Genomic DNA, 26,725 nt, shown 5'->3' with positions numbered 1-26,725 from the left:
CTCACAGCAGCTTGTGGAGGATTCTGGTGACGAGCAATGTGTGAACGGGTAGACAGGTAGACGGGCAGGTAACCTGTCCAATCATTACATCCGGGCCGAAAGAAATGACGGGCTAATAAAAGATTTTTTTTTTGTGTCCGAGCATTTCATTTGTTGATTGCTGTCTGGATGCAAAGACAATTTCAACAAATACAACACAAAAATGTTTCGGAAATACATTACCCACCTTAGTTTTAAGAAGGGCTAATTTGCCATGAATTCTGGGTAAATGAAGACTTTTTTTCTAACTAAAAACAGGGCTGGCCGAGTTACCAAATCAAACCACTCCACTTCGTTCACTGAAAATATTAGCCTTCTGTAAGAATTGGACAGTTACAGTATACTGGGGAAATTCAGCAAAGACTGTTACAATAAAAAAATCCAAAAAAATCCAGCAATGTCAATTCTTGAAGCAGTACAAACAGCAGGGCTCTAACTATTGCTACTGCTAACTGTTCAGTCCAGCTCAGTTAGTTCTCAGTAAACACAGTTGTGGCCGCAGGTTGTTTGATTTATGGATTGTATGTATCTACAGTACAGTACATTAAGTAAACCCTTTATCTAATAATAAGTGTTCCTCTGTCCCATTGGCATCCTCAAGTTACAAAAAGGTGGAAGATAGGACGCCAATTATATTGGTTTGTTACCATGAAGAGCAGAATTTGAATTTTAAAAAGATGAAAAAAATTACACTGTATACTACTTTACTCCTGTTTTGAATGTTGTTCAATTGCACATAAACTTCTCTTCTCCTCCGCCTTAGTGTACTTCATGTATCCTAGGAAATACTTTTTTTTCCAGATGTTTTATTAAGAAAATAAACTTTTTTAACATTTGAAGTCCCCACAGTGAATGAAAAGCAGATGCACAGTTGTATCTAGGCCATGCACTGTACGGCATGTGAAGGCCTCGGTGTGGAGTTTAACAGGCCATGACAGAGCGCTTTGTTATGCGCTCTGAATTATTCTTGTTCGTGGCAGCAGCGCGCGGACGAGGCGCTGTTCGTGGTGCTGAAACGCGACGGCACGTCTACACGTCGTACGTGACTCGAGACACAAGTTCACTCGTTGGGCATTTCAACTCAACCGATGTGCAAGTCTGAATCCCAGTGAAGGACTATAAAGGTTTATATAGTTCTTGCTCTCCATTATAATGAAAAAGACACCTTGTTGCATTACATTACACGCGTGCTTTTTACCAAAAGACGCACAAAGCCAATTGTCCTCCAAACGGCTGATTTACAGTCGTTTTACATCCGGGAATAAGTGTAGTGTCAGTGGGCAGCAGCGTGCATGCCGCTCGGGTATTTCTTAAGTGATTTGGTCCGGTGCACAGCGCGTGGTGTTTGCAGGCACGGCGCATGCGAAGCTGGGTTTCGGGAGAAGCCGTTGTTTCTGTGCAGCGCGAGCTGGACACGATTCTTCCGTTCGCTCAGTGTAGAGGAGCTGTGACGCGTTGAGATCACCAATGCAAATGAGACTGACTTCCTCCCCTCCTCCTCTCTCTGTCTCTCTCTTTTTTCTTTCTCTCTCTCTCTCTCTATCTCTCTCTCTCTCTCTCTCTCTCTCTATCTATCTCTCTCTCTCTCTCTCTCTCTCCCTGTCTCTCTCTCACCAACACATACTTGCTTTATATCGCCTTGCCAGCCTTTCAGAGTGACGGAGAGCAGGCAGCACTGTCTGACACAGAGAGAGAGAGATTATATAACACCAGCTCTGGGAAATGCTGGAGAGCTGAGGGGACCTTCGCCGGACAGCAATGGGGGAAATACAGACATCATAACGGCCGTAAACTGATAAGTGATCGCGCAACAAGGATGCCGAGCATCTGAAGGTAAGCCGCACGTTCACACAGCCTCTGTACTGTAAATGTTGGAGGCACACTGAAGGGAGGGGGGGGGGTTAAGATGGAAGACCTCGGATTCTTAAATTGCTTGGGTGATGCGTGTTTACTCCCGCTGTTTATTGATTCAGCTTTCAACACCCCAATTCGTCCCTCGACTGGGAGTGTTGATTATGTTCACGGTCATTTGTATTTGCGGGAAAACAGAAATTGGGAGTTGAACACAACTTGGGTACTCGGACTTGATCGGAGACTCATCGTGCAAACTGTTGCTTCAATCCTCTGGAGCACTACCGCACCCCTACTTTTTTGTGTCTGTGTGTGTGTGGGGGGGGGGGGGGGGGGGGGCACGAGAGACCTGAGACAAAAAGTAGAGCCCAAGGGTACGACGGTGTGTGACGAGCCACCGATGCGTGAATGGATATGGTCGGTGTCTATTGAAGGGGTGTGCAGACATAGCTAATGTACCGTGGGCACCTCTACAGGCTGGAAGTAAAAATCAGCTCACAAGAGAGGCCATCATGACAGAAAAACAAAACCACTTCACTGCTCCTCTTCTGTCAGTGTGTCAGGGGATGTTTTACATCCCAATTATTCAGAAATCTTCAACATCTCATCCTTGCCTGTTTCCTTTTTTTTTTACTCATCACTTATTAATCTCTCCACAGATTGTCTGCATACTGCTATAATAATCCTCATTTCATAAGGCAGTTTGTTATTTGCTATTATCACATGATGTCATCTGACTGTAATAACTGAAATACTGGCATGTGCAAATTGATCTGACAGTGCAGAAATTGAATGAAATCCAAAGCCATTTTAGTAAAGGTTGGTGTCATTTGCCCCCCCCCCCCCCCCCCCCCCCCCCTTTCAAATACAATTAAATAGAATTGCAGAACACAAGTTGAAGTAGGGTTTTGAATTAGAAACAAATGGCAGAGAGGGACCAACGCAGCAGCAGACACTAAGGGATGTGTTGCAAGAGGCTGCAAGACAGAAACACAAGCCCATATGTCAACATGAGCTGTGCATCGAATCCCCCAGGCATATACTTCCCTCATTGTGCTCAGAGAAAAACTCTTGCTTTAAATCCAGATTTGTTTTCTGTTTTTGTGCCTCAGCTTTTCCCCAGGGATCATCCTGGAGTCTCTGCCCCAAGCCTTGGATTTTAAGCCCCTCTCTGTTGTGACACATCCATTGTTCCACTGCTGCTATTGGACAATGAAGGGCCAATGTCTTCCACATCACCAGATGCTGCAGGTCTTTCCGCCGTCATGAAGTCGTAAGTCGGTTACCCATCTTCTCCCTAGTCCCTGACATGGCCTTCCACTGAGGACAGAGAGACGGTTAAACATGGCGGCGCCTCACTACAGGCTGCACTGCCTCTTGAAGCGCGCTCAGGTGCTGCTGCTCTGCTTGGGCATCGCCTATCTGATGGCGGGCAGCATTCTGCTCCTGCAGCGCTCCAGTGTCAGGGTGTCCCAGCCCAACCTCGCCGGCCTGCCGCCACTGCTGGCCCTCGCCGCACCCCCCACCGTCCTCAGGGCCTGGGCGGGCCTGGGCGTGAGGGCGCGTACCAGATGGGCCGCCGCAGTTCAGCCCGCATCCGGAGGGGGAGCCAAGGCGGGGCGGCACTGGCCCGCTTCCCAAAGCCTGGGGGTGCAACACTTGCACCGCCGCTGGTTTCACAGTCTGCTGCCAGAGAGCCCAGAGCAGAGAGTCCCTCTCCACAGGAGCAGCAGACATAAAGGTAAATAACTACGCACATTCAATACGTACAACTGAACACTAGTGTGGGTTAGGAATTCTAGAAACATGGTTTGTGATATTTGTTGAAATTCTCTTTACATATGTATGCACTCTCGCTTTCATTGGAAAAGGGGTTGGATCACTGGGATCATTTTTTAATTCTAGCGTACTCTTTCTGGTTTCTCAAGATTACCGACCCTATAGCTTTGAAGTTCAGTCTGAAGAGTTGGACTTGTCTCCACCTTGAGTTGACACCGTCCCGTCTTTAGTCCAGTTCTTTTCTGGAGTAATGCTGAGTTGTAACTTAATAATCTTTCCTTATAGCTAACTGGCCAGCAGCCAAAAGCAGCCGGTGGTAATGCTAACATGTGACCACTGCTTGCCCTATTTACATTCATTAGTGTGCCAGTGAGATGATAACAAGATGTAAGAGGCAGTCAACTGTTTTAACCAGCTGACCATGTGGATACAAAATTAATATTATTCACCACAAACTGCACAGAAATGAACCAACACTGTAAAGTTGTGCTACTTGTTGTCTGCTTTTCCAAACCTTAGCGACTCTCCGTATGGCTGCTAAAAGACAGTTGACCCGACAGACTTGTGGTTGCGTGGCCTCGTCACAGCATCTGGTGTGGTTTTTGCCAATCGTTAACTGACCTTGTAGAGCCAACTCTGTGCACATCTATTGCTATTAAACACAAGCAGGGTCAGAGAGAAAAAGCACTCAGCTTCGACACAATCACGCTGATCTGAAATAGAGCAGAGGATGAGCGAGATTGAAATATCCTGGGTGAAGACGTGTTGACGGAGTCGGTGGTTTCCCTGGTGAATAATATATGAAGGAGCGAATACACAAGTTTATATTCTGTTTTGTGATTTACCATTTTAGCTCAGGTGGCCTGGAGCCGAGGTAATGCGCTCTCTGCACAGAGGCTCCGCGGCGCACTCACAACAGGCTTCATTGACATTTCACGAACAGATAATCATGACCTTAGAACATTTAGACAGCCGTCATTATACATTTATATGACGTTTTACTTGTGGGTGCTTCAGATCTTGTAGACGAGGGAAAGTGCTCACTGATCCTCACTGAAGGCAGGCAGGCATCGAAGTAGTTTCTTGGAAATAAATGAGTAATTACGAAGATAAAAATGATATAATTCCTCACTTGCCCTCGCTGTTAAGGAGCCTTCACTGTTACTTGACTGCTGGAGATTTACTCTGTTGTTTCACACTGCCCGTCAGTGTCTTTCCCATTTTGTGGAAATGATCAATACAATGGAATTACCTCCGGTGGAGCATTTGTTCTTCCAGCTCATTCTTGAAAAGCATCCTACAAAAGCTCTTAATCCTTCTTTTAAACAGACACTACACAACCAGTCAGTCACTAAGAAGGGTATAATACAGATGAGAAACGTTGGGAGGCAGGGATGAGATCAGTTTCAGTTTCTTTTGAAAAGTATTACCCAGGACCAGTGGTAGGCCGTCAGGGCCTGCAAGGCCTTCTCTGCTGGCCTAAACAGAATCACAAAGTTATAGCTGTTTTATAATTTCGTCATTTTTCTTAAATACACTACATGTATTATAATTTATCAAAATATTTTTCCCATTATCTTATTCTCTCAATGCACAGCTACTGTCTTCCTCAGTTGCTCTGCTTCCAGTGCAGCTTGTTTTAAGTAGAGCTTTTATCCAATCAGATTTCACCTCTGTGTCTCTAGGTAAGAACAGAGGCCAGAGGCCTGCAGACTCACAAGTGCATCCCTGAGCAGTTTAAGTGAATGGGGACGATATTGTTGATTGTTATAGTGTTCAACCAATCAGATCTTTAGTTTGACATGTTGTGCGTATTCTTTGATGTGTCAGAGCCTGCTAGCTGGCCTACAACTACGTCAGCATTAACATGCAGCTCAGTTTCCAGGTGCAGCACTTCAGTGAGCTGCAGCATGTGCTGTGATTGGTCAGTGGGCGAGCACGTGACTATTGTGAAACAAAACTTAAAGTAGCCATCAGAGGCTTAGTCGGGGTAGTAAGAGTTCAAATTGAAAGATATGGAAGAAATTATGACATTTTTTGCATTTTGCTTGGTGTAGATTTTTTTTTCAATGGCTGAAGGAGGAGGAACGGATTTGTGAGTTGGGATTTAACCGTTGGATTAAACTCTTTGTCAACAAAGAAAGGAGGATGGAGTTTGTCTTTAAGTGAACAGCATTTTGTAAGTCAACTGCGTTTGTTTTTTTACATCTAATATCTGAATGACCCTTGAGTGTGTAGGTGTTCCACTGCAGGTTTGCTGGATTGATTTGTTATGCTCTGTTGTCATATGAATATATGTGACTCGTTCTTGTGAGTTTGTTGTTGTCATTGTGTTAATTATATAGATTTGGACTATATGCATTGTCCGCTAATGACGAAGCATAGCGTCATGCGCAGAGTTATTGTTTGTTAAGCTAGTTTAGCCTAGCCTCCCAGAAGTGCGGGGCCTCAGCTGCTTTTTGTTTTGGTTTTTTTGTTCCGGGTTGAGAGGTCACAAAGCCCGTTGTCTCCTACGTGAGCGCAGTCCACCGAAAACATTATATTTCCCACAATTTAAGCTTCTGCATTTTCCAAATGCACTAGTATTATTCAAACGTATTGTTCTATTTTCGTAAGCCTCGTACCGAACGGTTTTAATACAAATACGTCTATTGTTACACCCCTAGAAACAAATAACCGTAGCTGTGGCGCCATCATGAGGTTATTAGGTGGTGTTTCAGCTGCAAGACTGAAGGCCCAGGTATAAAATGCACGGCCCGCCACTGCCCAGAATGAAATGACCCAGGTATATTGTGCCATATGCTCCGAGAAGAGGAACCGGTGGAAGGTTTCAAAGAAGAAGCAGAGGGCCCACTACTTGTGATTCATAACCCTCTGGTACAGTACATCATTAAACAATAAGCTCTCAGTTTCAGTCAGGGCCACAAGTTGATTAAGTTGACAGAAAATTAACTATTCTGATAATTGATCAATGTGTTGAAGCAATAGACATTTTGAGAAATACACTTATTTGCTTTCTTGCTGAGAGTTAGATGAGAAGATCGATACTACGAAGCTTTGGTTCCATCCAGCAGGCCTAAATATGAGGCTAATGTCAGCAGCTTGTTAGCTTAGCTTAGCATAACGACTGGAAACAGCCAGCCTCCCTCTGTCTAAGGCTTAGAAATCCACCTACCAGCACCTCTAAAATGTACTCATGGACGCGTTAGATCAGTTTGTTTCATTTTTCCACATCACTGCGATATTGCCAGGCAACCGGCAAGGACTTTAGGAAGTCACTGCTCCCAGCCAAGAAATCGTCTCTAGCACATAACGTTCCATAAAACCACCACGTGTCGCTTTTACTTTAATCAAACACTAAAGATATAACATGTTACTTTTAAAAGTAGGCAGATTTTGTTGCCTTTCGACAGAGCCACGCTAGCCTTGTTTCCAGTCTTAATGCTAAGCTAAGCGTCTACTGACTGTAGCTTCACATTTGATTTGATTTTGATCTCGTAATCGTCTAACTTACAAATAAATGAATAAAGAAATGTATGTACAGTTTCATCATCAGTGAAAACAATCGTTTGCCTCAGTCATAGTTACAATGTTACCCCAATGTCACATATCCTTTGTGATGTATCTCCAGTGGTTTGAGAGGCACTTTCTTGCTTAGTAAAATAAAGGCAGGGCACTGAAGAGAACACTTAATGGTTAAGTGTTTCTCATCACTGTGAGTCAAGTACAAATGATAAGGTGCTAAATCAGGACTATTCAGCCCCAGTATGCAGTCATTAAACAGCTCTCACCCATGCAACACAATCTTGTTATCCGGGTCTCTCAGCTGAAGCCTAGTTCTTGGCCAAAAATAAATTACTGTCCCGTATTCGTTTTTTATCATAACCTAAAAACATAGACAAATATTTCTGATAAATTCCTTTAAATTTGGTTATGAAAGAATTGTGAACAAGCGATTTAGTGGGAATTTCTTTATGTACAATTATACCTGTCAATGCTCTCTTGTGGACAAATCACTGTTCCTAAACTGCTTCAAAAATATATTTCTGGACTGCAATTACTCTATATCTAAATGCTGATGCATACCATAGGCTGGTACCTATACATCTGTGTATGCCTATACTGTATATCTGTCAGGCCTTACTCCAGACTACAAAGGATTGAAAGATAGAATATCATCATGCTATGCATATTTAAAACTAGTGTTTGTAATAAAATATGGCTAGGTCTTTGGTTTGCTTTTCAATCTTTATGTTTCCACTGTTTTATTTTAAAAAGTCTTTATTCCATCTCTTTTTCGCGGACTACTTTGACACACAGCACATAGCAGTAATAACAGTACACAGCTAGGTGGAAAGGTTTGCAAACGCATTTTTCATTTTCAGATAATCATAGATCCGTGAGCCCTGCCTTTTCAAACATTTTATAATAAAAGTATGCGATGCATAACACTTTGTGACTTTGTGCCTCGCAGGGATGCGTCACAACAATTCCTTGATATGTAAAGTACACATCAGCACTACGGCCAGAGATGTGCAGCAGGATCAGAAGTAAGACATATGGCCGGGCTTGCACAGTGGGAGCCACACTCTCTGTGTGGATATTGTCTCCATAGTTTTTTATGTTGTCTGTGTTGATTCCTCTGCAAAGCTTTTAGGTAGTCAGAAAGGGAAAAGAAAAATATTAACAGGGCCGAGGGAGGGTGGTTATGTTATCTGAGATTAAATTGGTATAATTATGAATAAAAAAATCACAAATTTGCAATATTATAAAGTCATATACAGTACCTGCCATCTGAATTTTGTTGTTATAATAACAAGGACGGCCTCTGGGCGAACCGAAGGTCCTGAAAAGATACATACACATCTTCTTTTATGTTCTTTCTGTGTTCTATAAACATAAAGGAATAGTAATATTGTAAAAGTAGAGAAAAAACACTTCAATCTTTTACTACACAAAGGCTTCTGTCTTTTATTTGAGCAAAGCTAACACTAAAACCCACCGTTGAGAAGAAGAGAGTCCGAACACACTGCGTTACCGTGTGTAACTGTCAGTGTGAAGGAGAAACTACACAGAAAAGGCACACAACATACCTGCTTGTGTTGAACACATTACGGCTAATCATGTCCTTTGATCCTGATACACGGCCCTTATTGTTCATCGCAATCATTTCTTCTCTATTTATACATACAGTTAATATTCTCTCTCTAAAAAAGACCCTATAATTGAACATCAGTCAAAGATGAGACAGCGAGCACAGGGTTCTTTGATTCATATCAGAAACTAAAAGGATGGTTTAGGGAAAGGTTTAAAGCAGCGGTATTCAATTAAAGTTCAACGAGGTCCAGTTAGAGAGAATTTCCTCATTAAAAGTCCAGAACATCACAGTAATGTCTAACTTGTTCTATGATTTAGTCCCATATATATTAAAGGAGCCGAGTAGTTGTATTAACGTCTGTATGTAGTCAACAGCTGACTGTCAAATCAAATAAAGAAAGTTCAATTGAATAACACCTCAACAATATTTATTGTCAGATATCAAATTTAACTGGATGAATTATAAATAATACATACTCTGATGATAAATAAATGTTATTAGGACTGAATTCAAAAAATGAAATACATAACAGAAAGCTTTTGAAATATGTTTATCTTAAAATAAAGGACTTCATTTTAGAAAATATTATTTAACTGAATTGTCCTGCAGCTTTAAATTCAGTTCATTCAGGGTGAAGTGATGTCACCCAAAAAAGCCTCCATATTATATTCTTGTCATCTTCTAATAATCGTCACATTCTCTGAACATATGAGACAAACTGGTTTTAATCTGTTCGCATGAAGAATTAACATATATGTCCATTCTTGGTTGAAGACTCTGGTCTCTCTGGTCTCACTCACCACTTTTTCTCTTTTCTCTTCATGTGAAATAACTTCTCTGATTCACGTATTGTGTGTGTAAATCTCACTCAAGTCGGGAAGTTTATGAGAATACACACATTTGATTGGCTGAGCAGCATCACGTGATGTGATTTACAACGCATGTAATTGGTCGGTGTGTTTCCTGCACTGCTGAACAAGCCGTAAAGGCTGGAAAAGCTGCGCCGGTTGAAATAGAAGCACTCTGTGAAAATGTAATAATTCTCAATTATCTAGCGGTTTTAGGTCCAGGGTCCAGACACAGCGGTGTATGGGTCCGGACCCATACCGCGGTCCGCCTATTAGTGACTCGTGGTTTAAAGGTTCACATAACATCTCTGCTTTCTTTGTTATACAACCTTTTGTTATGGAAAGAACAATAAACTGTTTTATCATAGTTTGTTGAATATATTTTTAAGTGACAAATGTACTGTTTACATCATCCCTACAGGAAAGCTATGCACTTTAACATTTTAATACTTCTATTACAGATATTTATAGTGTCTTTGAAATGATATCCTTTATAAATCTTTATGTTTAACTCTATTCTTATTATCTTTGCCCATTAGACTTTTATGGATAGATTGAGTCATTATATGCTTTATATTATTATTATCATCATCATTTCATTGTATCTGTCCCACAAACCAAACTCTTGTACATCTTCTGACGGATTTAGTCACAGTCACTGGGTATTTCAGGTTGTTCAATATCAGGAACCCTGCAGAGATGATCTGACCCAGACCGGGGGTCAGACCAGCCTACCACGTGTTGAGACCCCTCAGCTGCAGTTTGTATGGCTCTCCTCTGCAAGGATACTATAGACCCAGCGAGACAGTGAACCCTCCTCAGCCCACTCTAAAAGGACACACACAGTGCACATGTCCCATGTCCTCGTATTCGGCCATCCTCGTCATTAGTCTCCATCCAATCCTGTGGGGACGACTCGGCTCCAGCACGGCATTCTGTCTCAGTGTTTAAGAAAGCAACACAGTGTCAGGCCTAAGTGCAGTCATTTCTATCATGTATGGGATCTGGGGCCTGCTTCCCTCCATTAACTGAGGCATCTCCTTCACTTTGATTAAAGCAATGACCTGCCCCCGCTGCATGGATGAGGGGCTGGGGGTGGGGGGGGGGGGCTCACCTTAGGTGATGCCTCTTGAGATGCTCCCTGCCACAGACTTTGGCAGAGCCCCGGTCTCTTAGTGCTTTCAGGCAGCAGCTGCTGGAGTTCTCTAGTGGTTGTCTCCCGAGGCGGCTGGCGGCTCAGCCTCGCCCAGCACAATGCGCTGGACGGGCTTCAGAGGACATCGCAGACTGATTGAATCACAAATTCGATATAGCGATGCTCGGGCTGCCAGGAGATTTCACGGTCCATCGCTTGCGTCCATCTCGTCCGTGCACCTTGCTTCCACTTCTCTACAGTCCTCCCAGCACTTATTTTTAAATCCTCTTTGGCCAGTTGGCATCAGTTTATTTTTATGTGGGTAGTAAACATAAAAAAGCTGAATCCTCGGAGTCCTTGAAACCTTTAAAACATCCATGAATACAAATTCACAAAGCCTGTGAAATAAACCAAAAGGCCAACATTGGGGGAATTAACTGCATGCACTCACCAAAACCAGACTCTATTGTTCGCAACATACACTTCCCGAGTGAGTAAGAACATCTAGTATATAACCTAAAAATATAACCGTCTCAGACCCAAGGGGCGAGATGTAAATGAAGTCTGCACACAAAAGAAATGCATATGCTGCCCTCCACACAGACACTGGTATTTCTAAAGAAGACTTTTATGTGTCAGCTGAGCTGATTTTGATGTAGCAATGTGGCAAAGACAAGGATAACATCAAAGGCTGAATTTGGTTGACGTTTTATATGGAGCCTTAATCTTGTCAGCACATCATAATAGTCTGTCAGAGCCGATTATGCGTTACATCCTCCTTTCTACAGGAGTGGTTGTTATTCGAGTGCAAGTCAATAGGTTCCCTGTAACGTAGGAATGAGAATCATCTATATTGGATGGTAAATTAGGGTCTCGTCATGTTATCAATTAGTTGAATATCATGGCTCACAATAACTGTGAGTAAGTGATGATGCACTGGCACCGTTTGAGGATGCTGCCAGTGCCAGAGTTAAGACAGAGGAAGTCTGGTTTACGTCTAAATTACGGCTAATTGTGGATGTGCGCATTGTGCTCATGCGCATCAGTAAAACGTATCACATGGAACAAAGTGCATTTAGAAATATCTCCAGCCGCGACAGCAACGCTGGTGTTTTCACCCTGTAATTCTGAGTCAAAATGAAGGCCGTGTTGGAAGATGGGTGAGGTGCCAGCAAGGTGGCTGAAAGCAGGGGGGGGTAAGAAGGGGGGAATTTGGTGCCATGGCATGGCACAGCCGAATTATCGGAATTCATTCAAATTCTCTCTTTTCTTTTTGGTAAACGTGCTCAGAGTCTAAGAATAAACCTGAGAACTGACTTCATATTTGGTGTAATACATGTTGTGTTAGGGCTGCAACTGCTCATTGTTTTCATGTTCAGTTAAATTGTCAATTAGTTTGATTGATGGATCATTTAGTCAATAAAACGTCCCATTGTTATTTCCCAGAGCCCAAGGTGACACCTTCAAACTGCTTTATTATGTCCGACTAACGATGGCAAAACCCCAACGGTGTTCAAGTAACATTCAAATAAAACGAAGGAAAAGAAGCAGCTCCTCATGCTTATGAAACAAAGAATGTTTCATATTTTGTCTTGACAAATTATCAAAAGGATTAACTGAATATCTAATACATTTGTTTTGTTGACAAATTGTTGTTGTAATCTCAAGCACACTTTTCAAATTGACACTTATCTATTGCAACTTGCTGAGCTCCTTTACAGGGATGTTTTTCACTCAATGCTTTTCTCTCACATGCAGGGACCTACATGGGCTGCTTTCTGCACAATGCCACTGCTCGTGCGCTGGGAGGAACCATGCTTTATGACCTGCGCAAAATGACCAGTTCTCTGTGTCAAGACACCTGCTCAGAAAGGTAATGTGTTCGTGGCGGGCTGCCGTGAAGGGGCCACAGAGGGCCTGCTGTTTGAGTAAACGCTTTGGATCTCAGTCTCCTCCATGAATGCCTCCTGTGTTTGGAGCCAGCGGAGAGCCAGGTGGCTGGATGACAGTAAAAGATGAGGGGGGGGGGGGGAGTGAAGAGCAGGCCAGGACAGAAGGCTTGATCTATTGCAGAAGGAAGGAGGTGTGTGTGTGTGTGTGTGTGTGTGTGTGTGTGTGTGTGTGTGTGTGTGTGTGTGTGTGTTAGAAGCTGAATGAGCTGACTACAGCGGTTAGTGAATAAATCAGAGGTTAGATATGTGCTTTGCTGTGGCCGTACTGTGAATCTCCCTCGATTGGTTCGCTGTGAGCTGTGTTCGCTGTGAGCTGAGTTGTAACGACCGTCCAAAGCTGCAAGGAAACAGGGTGAGGCAGTTGGGTTTTTCGTGGCAAACTCAACGAATTATTCCTCTAAATGTCATAGCAGTGAGGAAGCAGCGTAGCCCCACCGAAACAGAACAGCAGGGGACAGAGGGATGCAGTCAGACGGCCCCACTAACCCCCCGCCCTCCTCCACAATCCCCTGTCCGCATGAAAAGCAGTCGTGCTCGTTACCTGAGTGGGCCAATTACCGCAATGAGTAAAAAGTAAAAAGTCAAGGCAATTTATGAGGAAGCTTCAAAAGGACATATATGAAAAGGTCAACTCTGTCTTTCCCAAGGAGGGAGGATAAAAAGAGAGGATGAGTCACAACAGCCTTGATATGTAAAGTACAGATCAGAGGTGACCGCAGTTCAGTTTTGGAAAAAAAAGGCATCGCACAGTCAGATGAGTGAAGAGAGAGAAGCACTGACGAACATTACCGGGGACGGGCCATGCTGTAGATTTAATGCTGAGAACTCTGAGTTAAATGATGAGTTGGAAATGTTAACTAATGTCCTGTGGAATGGCTTAGCCTGAGGGCAAGAGCTTGAGGTGATGCATTGCCCCTGGCTAGGGCATTAACTGTGTTTTTATCTGTGTGTGTGTGTGTGTGTGTGTGTGTGTGTGTGTGTGTGTGTGTGTGTGTGTGGATAGCGGGTACCAGTTTGCAGGTCTGGAGTTTGGAGCCGAATGCCACTGCGGGAACCGGATCAGTAGCACACGGGCCCCCGAGGAGGACTGCGGCCTGGTGTGTCGGGGTGAGAGGGGGTCTCCCTGCGGAGGCGTGGGCCGACTCTCCATTTACAAAGTGGAGGAGCAGCTGCCAGGTCACAGAAAATGTGAGTCCACTTCCCTCAGAGAAGATGCGGTGCTGTTTGCTATTTATTCTCTACATGAGCTGCTGTGTTGGTGCAGACGAGTGAGAAAACTTAAATTCTCAAAATGAAATAAACTCTGTCAACAGAATGCTGCGTCAGTCAAAGAAACGGTGCGCTGCTCGCACATATATATGTATGTAGTGCAGGGATAAAAGCTGTTTCTCACAAGTGCAAAGCGAAAATGCGTTGCAGGGCATATAGAAAATCTCCATGCTTTTTTTATTATTTTAAAATATAAAAACAGTTTAATATACCTTCAAAGAGAGCCAGGCTAGCTGTTTCCAGTCCTTGGGCTAAGCTAACCAGCTGTTAGCAGTAAACTTGCATAGTCTCGTCAAAGAGAAACGATAACTATAACAATAAGAGTGCCCATGTTCACTCCACACAACAAAAACCCATCAAGACAGAGAATGTCTCAGGTGCTAACGTTACCAACACAATACATAAAGTAATCGGACCCCAAATTTGATGCTAATGCTAGCTGTTGTGGCTAGCCCCAAACCGTGACCAACGTATATGGTATGGGCAATCTCAAGCCATATATTAATACTACATCTATCCTGTATTTGGTTGTTGAAGTGGTCGTCGCAGTGTTTGTCCTACAATGTTAGACGTCTGTGCTTGGTCTGTGCTTCAGGTCTGGCCAAAACCAGACCTGAAGCAATTGTTGAATTAATCCTTCCAACAAATACCGCCTGTGTAACCAAGACCTTACACATTCCTCTGAGCTCCACTGTTGTCCAAAAACTATTAAAAAACACACCAGTGAGTCACACATACACCATCCAGAAATACTCACTAGTTACACAACATTTTTAAACCACGACATGCTTTTATAGGGATTGTTTTTATTGTGTTTCACCTTGTTTTATTATAAATTTGTATATTCTGTACAGCACTTTGTGCTTTATTTGGTCATGATCTAGTTTTTCCTTTCACTGTGGCAACCCCTATAGAGAAGAACATTTTAAAAATAGAAAGCCACTGAACACACAACACATACATTCAGCTTGATGTAAATTATGGGATAAATATGAACTGAAGTAAGTGGCTGCAATAATATGGGCCTATTCTGAAATCTCTTAGTTTTAGGCTGTGTTGCTAGGCAGGTTTTCAGATGACAGCTAACTTCCCCTCACTGTGAGCCAAGTGGTTTTCACCGTACAGTCTAATTTGACTTCTTTTGGTCGTCTCAGACTGTGATGCAGGCTGAGTAAAAGATTCATCTCTCCGTCACACTCATTATATCTGTCTGATGTGCACCTGGACAGCTCTCATGTCCCGGATAGCTACCATCAACCAGTCTTAGTGATATATAGACATAGACCGTACATTGCAATACCCTTGGTCTGTCCTCGAAACACCCCGGGGTGTTGCAGCACCCACTGCACTAGAGCACTAAATGTGTATTAATCCAAGGCTGAAAATAGTCCCCAACAAATGGACTACTTATTCCTATATTTGAGACCAGTTTGCTTAAAAATGCAGAGCCCAGCTGCTTTAGCAAATGTACAGAGCCTTTCGTAAAATCTAAAGACATTATTGTGAGAAAAAACAAATTCAAAGACTTTGTGTTCAAAATGAATTCCGTAGAGTACACAGACATATAGAACATGACCAGCCCTATGCTTGATGTCTTTGTCATCTCTGATGTCTCGAGCTTGTTGGATTTCCCTTCATTACTTCTTCTTTTTAGTGGCAAAAATGCTCAGAATGTAAAATAGTTTGGGCAAAGTGAGAGTAATGTGCAACCTAACACTTGATTGATTGGACTGTGGAGTTTATAGACTGTGTATCACAGAATACACCTTGTTTGCAGGGAGCATGACACACATAGCTCTTGGTGCACCATGATTTCAGCTACTGTGCATTTCATTGAAAACAGCAACATATTTAAGCAACATGTATGTGACTCCGCTGTTAGTCACATACATGATACATAATAATGTACATAAACATAATAATGTAAACAATCAGTACTGATTAAACATGACCATTTCTCTTACAAGAACGGTTTTCTGTATTTTTAAAATAGAGTATGCGCCACATTATTGATGTTGGCAAGGTCAAATATATTATATAAGGAGTTTATACCATATCCAGTATTAATATTCATGGTTAGTGGGCTGGGTGTCTCTGGAGATTTGCAGCTGAATTGTGAATGTATTATACACCAGAATACAGTTAAGTATAGGAATGTAATTATTAGGGCAGAAACACTTTGAGACGGATCATTTAAATTCAACCCTGATGTCGATGTAACTCTATTTTTAAAAATCTGACAATTCATTTCTAAGTAAACCCTCTATTTGCGCTCATCAGTGAATACATTAATTCAATTCTAAGTGCTGGTTTATGCAGCTGAATCCTGTCAAATCCATTCTTGTTCACCTTCCACTAGTGTGCAACTATTGTCTTGTGTGTCTGTCTACTTCCAGTCAGAAATGTTCACTACCGCGGTTGCTTCAAGTTGACGAAGAGCACCATTGGCACCTTCCCCATCGACTCCTTTCAGCCCAACCTAACCACGCAGTCCTGCATCGAGACCTGCACAGACAAGGTTGGAATTAGGCCTCTGAAATGATGGACCTGATGATCAATTTATTGCAAGTAGCTTTCTGTTTCTTCCAGGAGATGAGACTCCGTAGCTCAGAGAGCTGTCTCCCCTCCCAGGAGGGCACATGAGCGCAGAGCTCCTTGGATTTTGCTGAATATTAAAGGTTTAATGTGCCTCTAATGAGAAGCAGATAGTCTGGATTCTGCACTGACATCTTACTGGATGCAGCTGCGTCTCCGCCGAAAAACAGAATAACAGAATTGGCTGGTAGAAATATTCCACCATCAGGTGGTGATTGCATTGTGATTAATTCTCACAGTGGTGTGTGTGTGCATGTGATTATGCACAACTCTTCTAAAATGTTTACTGGCGTCGGTCCTTGTACTTTGACACTGAGCATTTGCTCACCTGGAAAAGTGAGAAAAAATAATGAGGCATGGAGTGATGCCCACTCTCCCACTGAACTGAGCTGACAGGTGACCCACGGATAGAACACACGTCTTTGGAAAGAAAGGTAACTGTGATGAGTCATAGGAAGACACGGAGAACATTTGTGCTTTTGGTTTGCAGGAGCTCCCGTTGGCTGTGTTCAAGAAGCCCCACTGTTTCTGTACGTGGACGTCGTCTCTTTTCAGTCTCAACCAGCAGTCTGACAAGCAGCAGTGTGTGGAGGACACTGGGCTGAATCACACCGCCAACTCCACAGCCACGGTGCCCACTGAGCATGCCCACTACCAGGTGTATCACACACCTGTGCTTGGTGAGATAACAATCATCTGCACTTATCGAAATCACAGTCACAGTGATCAACCGCTTATTAAAAATCTTGGGACAGAAGCGTTTCTATACAGAAGCTGTTCAGCTAAATACGAGATTGGAGTATTTCTTTTGCCTATTAACGTCGCTGAGCAGACGGCTCGCAGCTAACGGTGCTAACAGTGCAAACTACAGCAACAATGCTGACTGAGCTAACAGGGTTTCCCTGAGGGGGAACCAGAGGGTGGGTGCTACGCTCCTACGACGACGTTATCAGCTGTAAACGCTGTATGAAAGCAGTGCAGAATAGCGGCCGACGGCTAACCTGTGGGGCACGCTCACATGCACATTCTCCCTCACATGCACTAACATTCACTAATAGCACGACGTGGCTATGTGAACAAAACAAGGAGAAGCTCTGATTACAACACACGGAGAGGGAGAGACTTCATTCACTGCTCAGGCAGACATTACCCCACTATATCTTTACATAGATAACCGTTGTGTGATGCTATATTAATGCTCTAAATCCCCTTTGTATTGCACCTTTACATAATTTGCTTCCAGCTATCCAGTAGTCCGCTTGAAGTGTTTATTTTGGGTCTTATCATCCATGAACACAAATAAAAAAACATTTTAAAACTACATTTTAAAACTACATTGAAAAACGTAGCGTCCTCGTGAAACAGTCATGGCTGCTAGTGACGGAGAGAGAACAAAAAGCAGCTGTGGCTGAAGCCACCCTCAAAACAGCTGTACTGTGTTTTGGCATGAGAAATACAATTCAGTTAATAGCGAATTTGTCTGTTACAATACTTTATATTCATGTAACATACAATACATATACAAATGTCAATTAGATGGTAATATGCTTGACAAATAAAGACAAAGAAATGTGATCACTAGAAGAGCTTTCCACTGAATTGTGATCGGGTGCATCTCTGCTTTGTTTTGTAACTAAAAGCGATAACGACCTCTCCTTCCAGACTCCATGTGCAAAGAGAGGATGTTTCTGCCGCAGAGATCCAGCTCCCTGGTGGCCCTTTCTAGTTTTCCTGGTGCGGGCAACACCTGGGTGCGACACCTGATCGAGCTTGTGACTGGCTACTACACTGGCAGCTTCTATTTCGACGGCACGCTCTACAACAGAGGTGGGGGAGGACAAAGGAGAGTTTGAGTGAGCGCTCGGGGACATACTGCCCTCGCAGCTGACCGTTATCCATTATTTTATTCATTTGCACCAGGTTTTAAAGGGGAGAAGGACTACTGGAAGAGCGGCCGCAGCATCTGCGTGAAGACCCACGAGAGCGGTCAGAAGGAGATTGAGATGTTCGATTCTGCCATCCTGCTGATTCGAAACCCGTACCGCTCCCTCGTGGCTGAGTTCAACCGCAAGTGCGCTGGACATTTAGGGCATGCCACAGACGCACAGTGGAAAAGCAACGGTAATACTGTCCGGCTCTTTACTTTCACATGCACCGCAACCACCGTGATTCTTAGTTCTCAGGCTACAAAAGAAAGAGCATGCAAGTCAAAATAATTAATAACTAATTAAGACATCAAAACATAAAATAGGTCAACAGTTGAGTCGAGCCGAACCGCCAGTGGAAATGAGGCTTAATGTCCCCAACTGTGCTGTCTTTCACCTGCAGAATGGCCAGAATTTGTCTCCAGCTACGCCCCCTGGTGGGCGTCCCACGCTCTCAGCTGGCTGAAGTTCGGACGGCGCCTGCTGGTGGTCCATTACGAGGATCTGCAGACGGCCCTCCTCCCTCAGCTCCGTGTCATCACAGCCTTCCTGAACGCCACCATGACGGAGGAGAGGCTGATTTGTGCCCAGAGCAACCAGGACGGTCATTTCAAACGCTCGGGGGCCTCGGGGCCCTCCTTTGACCCATTCACTCCCGACATGAGACGGATGATCGACCCCTTCATTCATTCTGTCGACCAGGCACTGCAGAGGAGGAACTTTAGCGGACTTCCAGAGGAGTACCTTCCCAGATGATGATCTGACAAGGTCATGCTCTTAGTCCTTTAAATGACTGGTCCAGCTGGGGTTTAGCGAGAGAAAAGTTCTTCCTTGGGTGCTCCGTGGGGAACGGACACACGCTGGCTGATAAGTGGACCACCTGACTCTTTAATAAGCCAGACGTAACGTGAACGGCTGTAGAGTCATGGAAACACACTGGAGGTCACTGGAGGAAACATGACAATCCATCGTGAAATCCAATGGCGAACAGAGCTGGGGGCCTCGGGGGCCGAGACTGCCTCTGTGAGAGCTGCACATGCGACAAATGAATACTCAGACAGGATTTGACAGGATTTGTTGGCCTCTGGTTGGGATTATCTGGCGAAGTGCCTGACTGCACAAACACGAGTGGGTAAATCCTGGACGGACTCATTCCTTTGAAAAGGGCTTTCTGTGGCTCTTTATATTTTCACTTTAGTACATATATTGTGTTTTTAACATGCACCCATGTTCATAAAAAGGTCCTACTAACACAGATGAGCATTAGAATGAGCCAGATTACATTGAGTTTCTCTCTGGCTGCTACAGGTTTGCCATCATGGTGGACAAACGCCTCCAAGCTGCTGCGTGTGGCCGCAAGGACTCTCAATGCAACCAGTACATGGACTCAGACAAATGTTGATCACAATGGAACTGCTTTGGACTGTAAACTTTTATTTCATTAAAACGTTGAAGTCGTTTACTCTTGTATCACTTCAATGGTCCGAGGACCATTTCAACAGGTTAGTGAGGTCACCTGTTAGTCTGTCACAATGTAACGGACGGTCTTCAGAGTGGTCTCTGCAAGCTCAAACAGAGGCTAAAAGAAACACACTCTCTGCTCTCACTTTGCTAAAATATTGCAGATGTGCAGACCCACAGCTGTGATTGTTTCTGACTGTAGACTGGAAGAATAGTGCCACCTTATGGCTGCAGTGAGACAAGCATTAACGTTTCAGAGCGAGGCATGCACACCTTGATCTGCTTTCACTCTCTTGGTGCTTCAAAAGAAGAACAAGTGACTTATTGAATGTAGTCACCAGGTTTTTAGTATTGATATCTGAATCGCTAGATTACAAATAGAGGAATACAAAGATGTGTCACTGTATGACGAGAGGCACGATGTTAACACGTGCAGTAGTCTGCAACAAAAGCTTTTTTCATTTTGGTAAAATATCAACACTCAAATAAAATAAATTCCAGGAAAACATCATAAGCTCTGGTCTCAAACCGCTCTCTGACACAGCGTCATCGAAACTGAACATTAAAGTTTCACAACAGATCCACTGCAGGGCTGTTATATTGGACTGCACAGGTTCCTTGATATTGTGTCCACCAACCGCTGTCACTGGGCCGAGGCAAGATTCCAGCTACAAGCCACAAGGTTAGAGTCCTCCAGCTACAAGTGCCAACATTGAATGTTAAAGCAAAATCTAATCCCTGGAAGCAGCCTCAATCCCTGGATTCATGAGCTGGTTCACAACCCTGCTGTGAACTAGATCCCTGTGACACACAACTGCAGCACTGTGCGGAAGCATCAGCTGTGTGTGCTGGTCTCTACTGGACTCCTTATCCGCCCGTCAGAAACATCTGAACCAGAGATATGGTAGCCGCTTGACTGCAAAGAGAATTAAATTTGTTTTTAATGTGGAAATTCAGGATTCCAAATCAAGAGTTCAGCTGCCATCCTACTCACAACAAACACAGAGAGTTCTGCATCTGTTGACAGGATCTCAAACCAAAGTAGATAAAGAGGGATTTGAATCAGCCTGTCCTTCTGCAACGGTAACACAGGACTGTGAGTCCTCAGGCAAAGACATTCATGCACATTCATGTCTTTTTAGAGATGTTGGTCTTCTTTCAGACTAGTGAAAACATTCAAGATATACATTTAGGTGTTTATTTGACTACTTTGTCTATTTGTGTCTGTGGATTTCTCCTAAAATCACCACATGTTACCTTAGATAACGCCTCATTTACATATTAAACAGAAAATAACTGTCTGAATGTAAGTAAACATGTCATGGTGATATCTATTAGTCCAAATGTTTACTCTGTTCACCTGTAGGGTCTCCCCTTCAGAGTGAATATTGGACTTATATTCATCAGGTGAGAAGAAGAACAAAAGATAATGTTCTCCACATCTGCTGTGTAAATAGGAAACCTTATGCTAACATGTTCCCCATATCGACTTTATGTGCTGACATGTCAGTGTTGTTTTTATAAAGAGAAATCATTGACAACAGATTGCAGTATTTGGGCTGCTGTAGATAAGAAGGATCCTATTTGTATTTGGATGTCTCTGGAGCTTCACAGACAAACAGCAGCTATCTTTTAGGTAAAAATGAATTGAATGTCTTTCAAAAAGAAACAACAGTAAGACGTGATGAACAAGCGCAGCATGTACATCTGTATAGGTGGCTTTAACTGTTCACCGAGGGCTGGATGACAAGCATGCAGGCTCGTCATGGTGATTGTCTCTAACAGTTATTCCCAGAGGCTCGGACGAGTTTGAGACTAAGCTTCATTTGTGAAGCAGTGCCATAAGGCCTCACAGTCAGGTGTCTGTCACAAACACTGAATGGACTGACAGCTAGTCTGGCGTATATTAAGACGCCCGACACCATCTGTTTCACAAATATGTGGTGTCCATACTGCCTTTCTTCTCTAAAAAAAGAGAGAGAGAGAGAGAGAGAGAGAGAGAGAGAGAGAGAGAGAGAGAGAAGGGACTTTCACTACAAGGATTCAGTTCTAGTGGAAGGGCCCAGAGGAAGGCAGAGAAGAGGAGGATGCAGCTGGATGCAGATGATGTCGGAGCCTCCTCTCCCCCCAGTCACAGGGACATGAGCCGGTCCTGACAGCTCAGGAGGAATCTCAAAGAACACACAATGTCAATATCAGTGAGGCTTCAGGTGAATCACAAAGAGAGGAGGAAGAGGGTGTGTGTACAGGTAACACAAATACTGTGACGACTAAAGAAACTAAGAGAAAAAGAAACTAAGTTCATTCATATGAAGTTATTTGTACAGCCTCTTCCATACAAGACATGCAGCACAAAGTGCTTTACAATAAGGGAAAATAGAATGGACATAAAAACAAGAATAGAATGGCATAATTGATGGAAAATAGGACGAAAACAACACACTTGATAAAGTAAGATAAAAACACAAGATAAAGACTAAGATGAAATAGAATACACAGAATGCATATACAGTAACCATAATTGTAGTATGCACATATACATAATAATAAACAGCAGCATCAAAGGGTTTCTATTCTCTTCTACTCTTTTCTACATCAGGGGTGGAGGACACTCAAACAGGAGTCAACTCTCCACCAATCAGTGCTGACCTGTAGCTCCATAAAATAAACACAAGTGAGCCTTCTTCTTTTTCTACATTAATACTGTATTTAGGTACAATTTTCAGAAACTAACTTGAGTATGTCAATTGAATGCTACTTTAGACTTCTACATTTCAGAGGGAAATATAGCACTTTCTATCCTGCTACAATTAGCTCGACGCTCTGGTTATTACTTATTTTGCAGATAAAGATTTTAGTAAAAGTACATGATCTGTTTATAAAAATAGGCTGCATTGTAACAGATTCAATTGTTCAACAGTAATTAGAATTATGTCAACAACAACAAACAAATGTGTGCATCAGTAATTTAAAAATATAGAAAAATTATAACAAAATACTGTAACACTGAAAGGGGCCATTCTGCACTATGAGTACCTTCACTATTGATACATGAAGTACATTTGGCTGATAAAGTAACATTTTAAATAAGAATTGGTTCATTATTTGGTTGTTTTTGAGGCGTTCTGCATGTATAAATGATTTTTTGATGAAAAATGATTTTAAAGTAATAGTTTTTAGACTTTAATTATTTTAAAATGTGTATCAAAGCTTGATAGACACTATTATCATGCAACACATTAGGCCTGTGCTGTATCCTTTTTATGATGCTCCTTTTCAAACTGCAGTGCCACCCTCTGATCGAGCCGGGTACGTTGTGTTACCAAAAATAGCATATTGACCGAAGTCCTTAGCGGCACCCACGCACTTCAGACGGACGGGTTGTTTTCCTCATTTGCAGCCTTTCTGCTGATCAGTGTGTTAACACTGAGGACGCCGACACACAGGTTTTAATGAGTGGAAAACACACATACTGCACGTAATATACGCTATTTCTTAAGTATTTCAGGTGATATTCAATGGACTGTTAAGAGCAGTGATTGGGGATGAGTTAACATCTTAAAATATAGATAGCATCTACATTTTCACATGTCAGTTATGAACCTGTCTATGAGTATCTAAAACCTAAACCTGCAGGGTGGTGTCATTTCCACATCTGTCTTTTCCTCAAAGTCAAAGTCAGGGAAGAGAAATATGACTATAGTCAGACTCCCAAAACATGGTTACATAACGATCGCACTGACACTCAATTAGTTTGGTTCAAATTTTGTTCCAGAGCGCCATTTGAACAGCAGCTTGCATAAAACAGTGTATGTTATGTAACGCGTTAGTCCCCCTGTCCCTGAATATTGTCATCTTTTATTTTACCAGCATTCAATAGTTGTATGAAATTCATTCACTTCAGCCCCGTCTACTGTAGCTGCAGGTTTGAATTAATACTCCGAAATGAGAAAATGAGTGATCAGTAGAATTCACGCCGTCCTCCGGAGTGAGCTGAGAAACAAGATAACAGCCGCTGTAGCCTCTAATGGGAGGTGGATGGTGTTAGGAATCAGCCTGGACTCACTTGGAGATCCATCTTGAGGATCACCTTTGGGACTGAGGTCTATGGCTGACCCTTTAATGGCATAAGGACTGTACAACAACTTACTTACTGATTATATCCCAAACAATTCAAGTTCTATGTATGAAAATGATAAATACATTTACTATTCTCATTAAAATACCTTTCAACTCATCATCTGATAGCCTACTGACAACTCCCAACTCCCAACGCCGTGGTGGCGACCTGTCAATCACAAGGTAGCCACACCCTGCTGATGGTCGATGTGACTCTTGATCCATGCATTGAATCATTAGGACTCAGGCATCAGTTATCATCACTTAACCCATTATTCCAAAGCGTTCCCACTGCTGCTCTCAGTAGTTGGGACTCCAGGTCTTACTTCAGGTATTTCCGTGATGTTTTCAGCTCTGCCAGCATTTGAATTGTCCCCAGACACACACGGACTTCAGAATTACGCCAGAAGTAAAGATGACATTTCTCAGTCTGACTGACTGCAGGCACACAAATGAGTCTGTTGCAGAAAGCCTGCATCCCTCTGTTCACTCACGGGGGTTTGATCAGACGAACTGATCAAACACCAAAAGAAGAGATTCAGAAGCAGGTTGCTGAGTGTGTTGTATCAGCTGGACCAGTAAATTAAACAAACTTTTGACTACTGACTGTTTGTAATTATTGTATCTTTGGAATTCATACAGAACGTGGAAGAAAACATGCTGATGTAATGAATACAGGACTCCTTGGTCAACCTTGGGGTTTTATGGTACAGGGTAAATGGACTGTACTTGTAAAGTGCTTTTCTAGTCTTCCGACCACTCAAAGTATGACCAGCACAAATATGACGAGCACAGACTAAGAGCTGGAGATAAACCCTCTGGCAGAGCACAAACCCTGAATATTGAGTTGCAGCACTGCATCATTGTGCTCATAATAATAATGCTATACACCTTATTTTTACAGCACCTTTCGAACAACAAATGCAGCACCAAATGCTTCACAATAAAGGAAGATAGACTGAATATTTAAAAAAATTCAGTGGAGGTTGTGGAAATTTACATCACAACAATAATTTGATAAGAGATATCATATTCCAAGGAGGATTGATATAAACATGACCAGGTACACGACTTGCCGAGTTGACTTCATGTTACGCAGAAACACGGCGGACAAAAGTAAAATGCACTTATTACATATCAATTTATTGTTGGTATAAAGACAGGTTCACACTGCAGGCAGCAACAGCTCAGAGTTCACAGTAAAGCTGTGGTCATTCTGCTCTCTTTCTAAGTGTACCAAGTATATCAATGTTCGTCAGCTAATGGTCTCTAACATCGATTATGTCAAGAAGGATGACCAGCAGAGGTAGCAGCTGCACAGTGGAATAAACATCACTACAATCATTTGATAAAAGACGTTATATATACCAGGACGCACCGAGCAGCTGGTTTAGCATCAAGTCTGAGACTACATCTTATAATATATAGAAACAGCTATCAACACACACTGAGCAATAAAACACAACACATTTTCCTTTTAGTGTCGATGTTTTTTCTACATTACAACTTAAAGCTCATGAACAAATCAAAGTCAGAAGAACGACTCCCCAACTCTGGAAACTGGAGCATCCGAGGAGCACCTGAACGCACCATTAGGCTTTGCTATAAGCTTGTAAGTCCTTCTTACTAAGAGTTTATAAACACATGAGTAGAAGTTTAGGACCATTTCTTAAGACCATTCCTTAGAAGTTGTATACAGCACATTCTAGAAACATTCCTCTGAGCTGCTTCTGGTTAAAGATATATTTATCATTTCAGTGATCGGTTGGAATAAAAACCTGCATGGAGCCCTGTTTAGAGCTAACTCTGAAGTACTACTTGATGTTGAAGTAGTACCTGTAGTTTGCAGAAGGAAGAACATCGCTCTGGCTCTGGAAATGAAAACATTGCTTTGTCAAAAGCACATAAAACAGGTCCTTGGCTGGCTGTTCCTTAAATATATGAACCTTTGTCAAACATATGATAGCCAACAGCTGAGTCAGGTTTTAGGACAAACGGAGCCAGAGGCTGTTGAGAGACGATGCTGTGTTGTTTGCCATCACCATTCCCCGGCTATCCGACCTTTCTTTTTATTGTGTCTGTTGTGCGGTGAAGATAAATCAGGACGAGCTACAGGAAGGACTCCATGATAAAAGCAGCTGTTCACTGGAGCCTGGTAGTTGTATCTTCCAGTATCATGTCCCAGCTGGACAGGGAATGTAATTTTTAGTGATAACGTGTCTAAATGAGCACTGAGACTCGTGACATCAACACTGTCCCATGACATCACATTTCACTCAGTGATAAATAGAGAGGAACCCCTTCCCCTTTGACTCGGGAGTCCCTTCAGCAGCATGTGTAATAGATGAGAGGTGTGCGTCCAAACCTTCTGCAGAGTGTAAACCTTAAATTGAGGCGTGTTTCTGGTCCTATGCACATAACTAAGACGTGTTTTATTGATCCAATTTCTCTCGTACAAGTTGGTGAAACAACTTCCTTTCTTCCTAAAAGTGCCGCCGATTACCTCGACACACTTTAGAGATCCACAGGTTAATCCACAACATAATCCACATAGCACGTTCCACATACGCCACGGTCGGAAAACTGTGTGGCTCCACTCTGCTCCAGATACTAACAACCGTAACTAACAGTCGCAAAGTGTCCTTTTAAAGTGA

At 42.8% G+C, this 26,725-nt stretch overlaps 1 protein-coding gene across 1 annotated transcript; it reads left to right on the top strand.

Moving 5' to 3' along the window:
* Positions 1–3,234: 3,234 nt before the first annotated feature.
* Positions 3,235–19,247, top strand: wscd1b (WSC domain containing 1b). Its single transcript, XM_076102479.1, has 8 exons — positions 3,235–3,631; positions 12,509–12,623; positions 13,706–13,890; positions 16,368–16,489; positions 17,057–17,246; positions 18,229–18,393; positions 18,487–18,687; positions 18,895–19,247. Exons 1-8 carry the CDS (start codon positions 3,235–3,237, stop codon positions 19,245–19,247), a joined length of 1,728 nt encoding a protein of 575 aa, XP_075958594.1.
* Positions 19,248–26,725: the final 7,478 nt, after the last annotated feature.

Source organism: Anarhichas minor, unplaced genomic scaffold (genome assembly GCF_050575085.1).
Source record: "Anarhichas minor isolate MPS153535 unplaced genomic scaffold, ASM5057508v1 ptg000027l, whole genome shotgun sequence".
NCBI classification, from domain to species: Eukaryota; Metazoa; Chordata; class Actinopteri; order Perciformes; family Anarhichadidae; genus Anarhichas; species Anarhichas minor.
The sequence above is the reverse complement of the archived record's forward strand: the minus strand, read 5'-3'. Positions and strand labels throughout refer to the sequence as shown.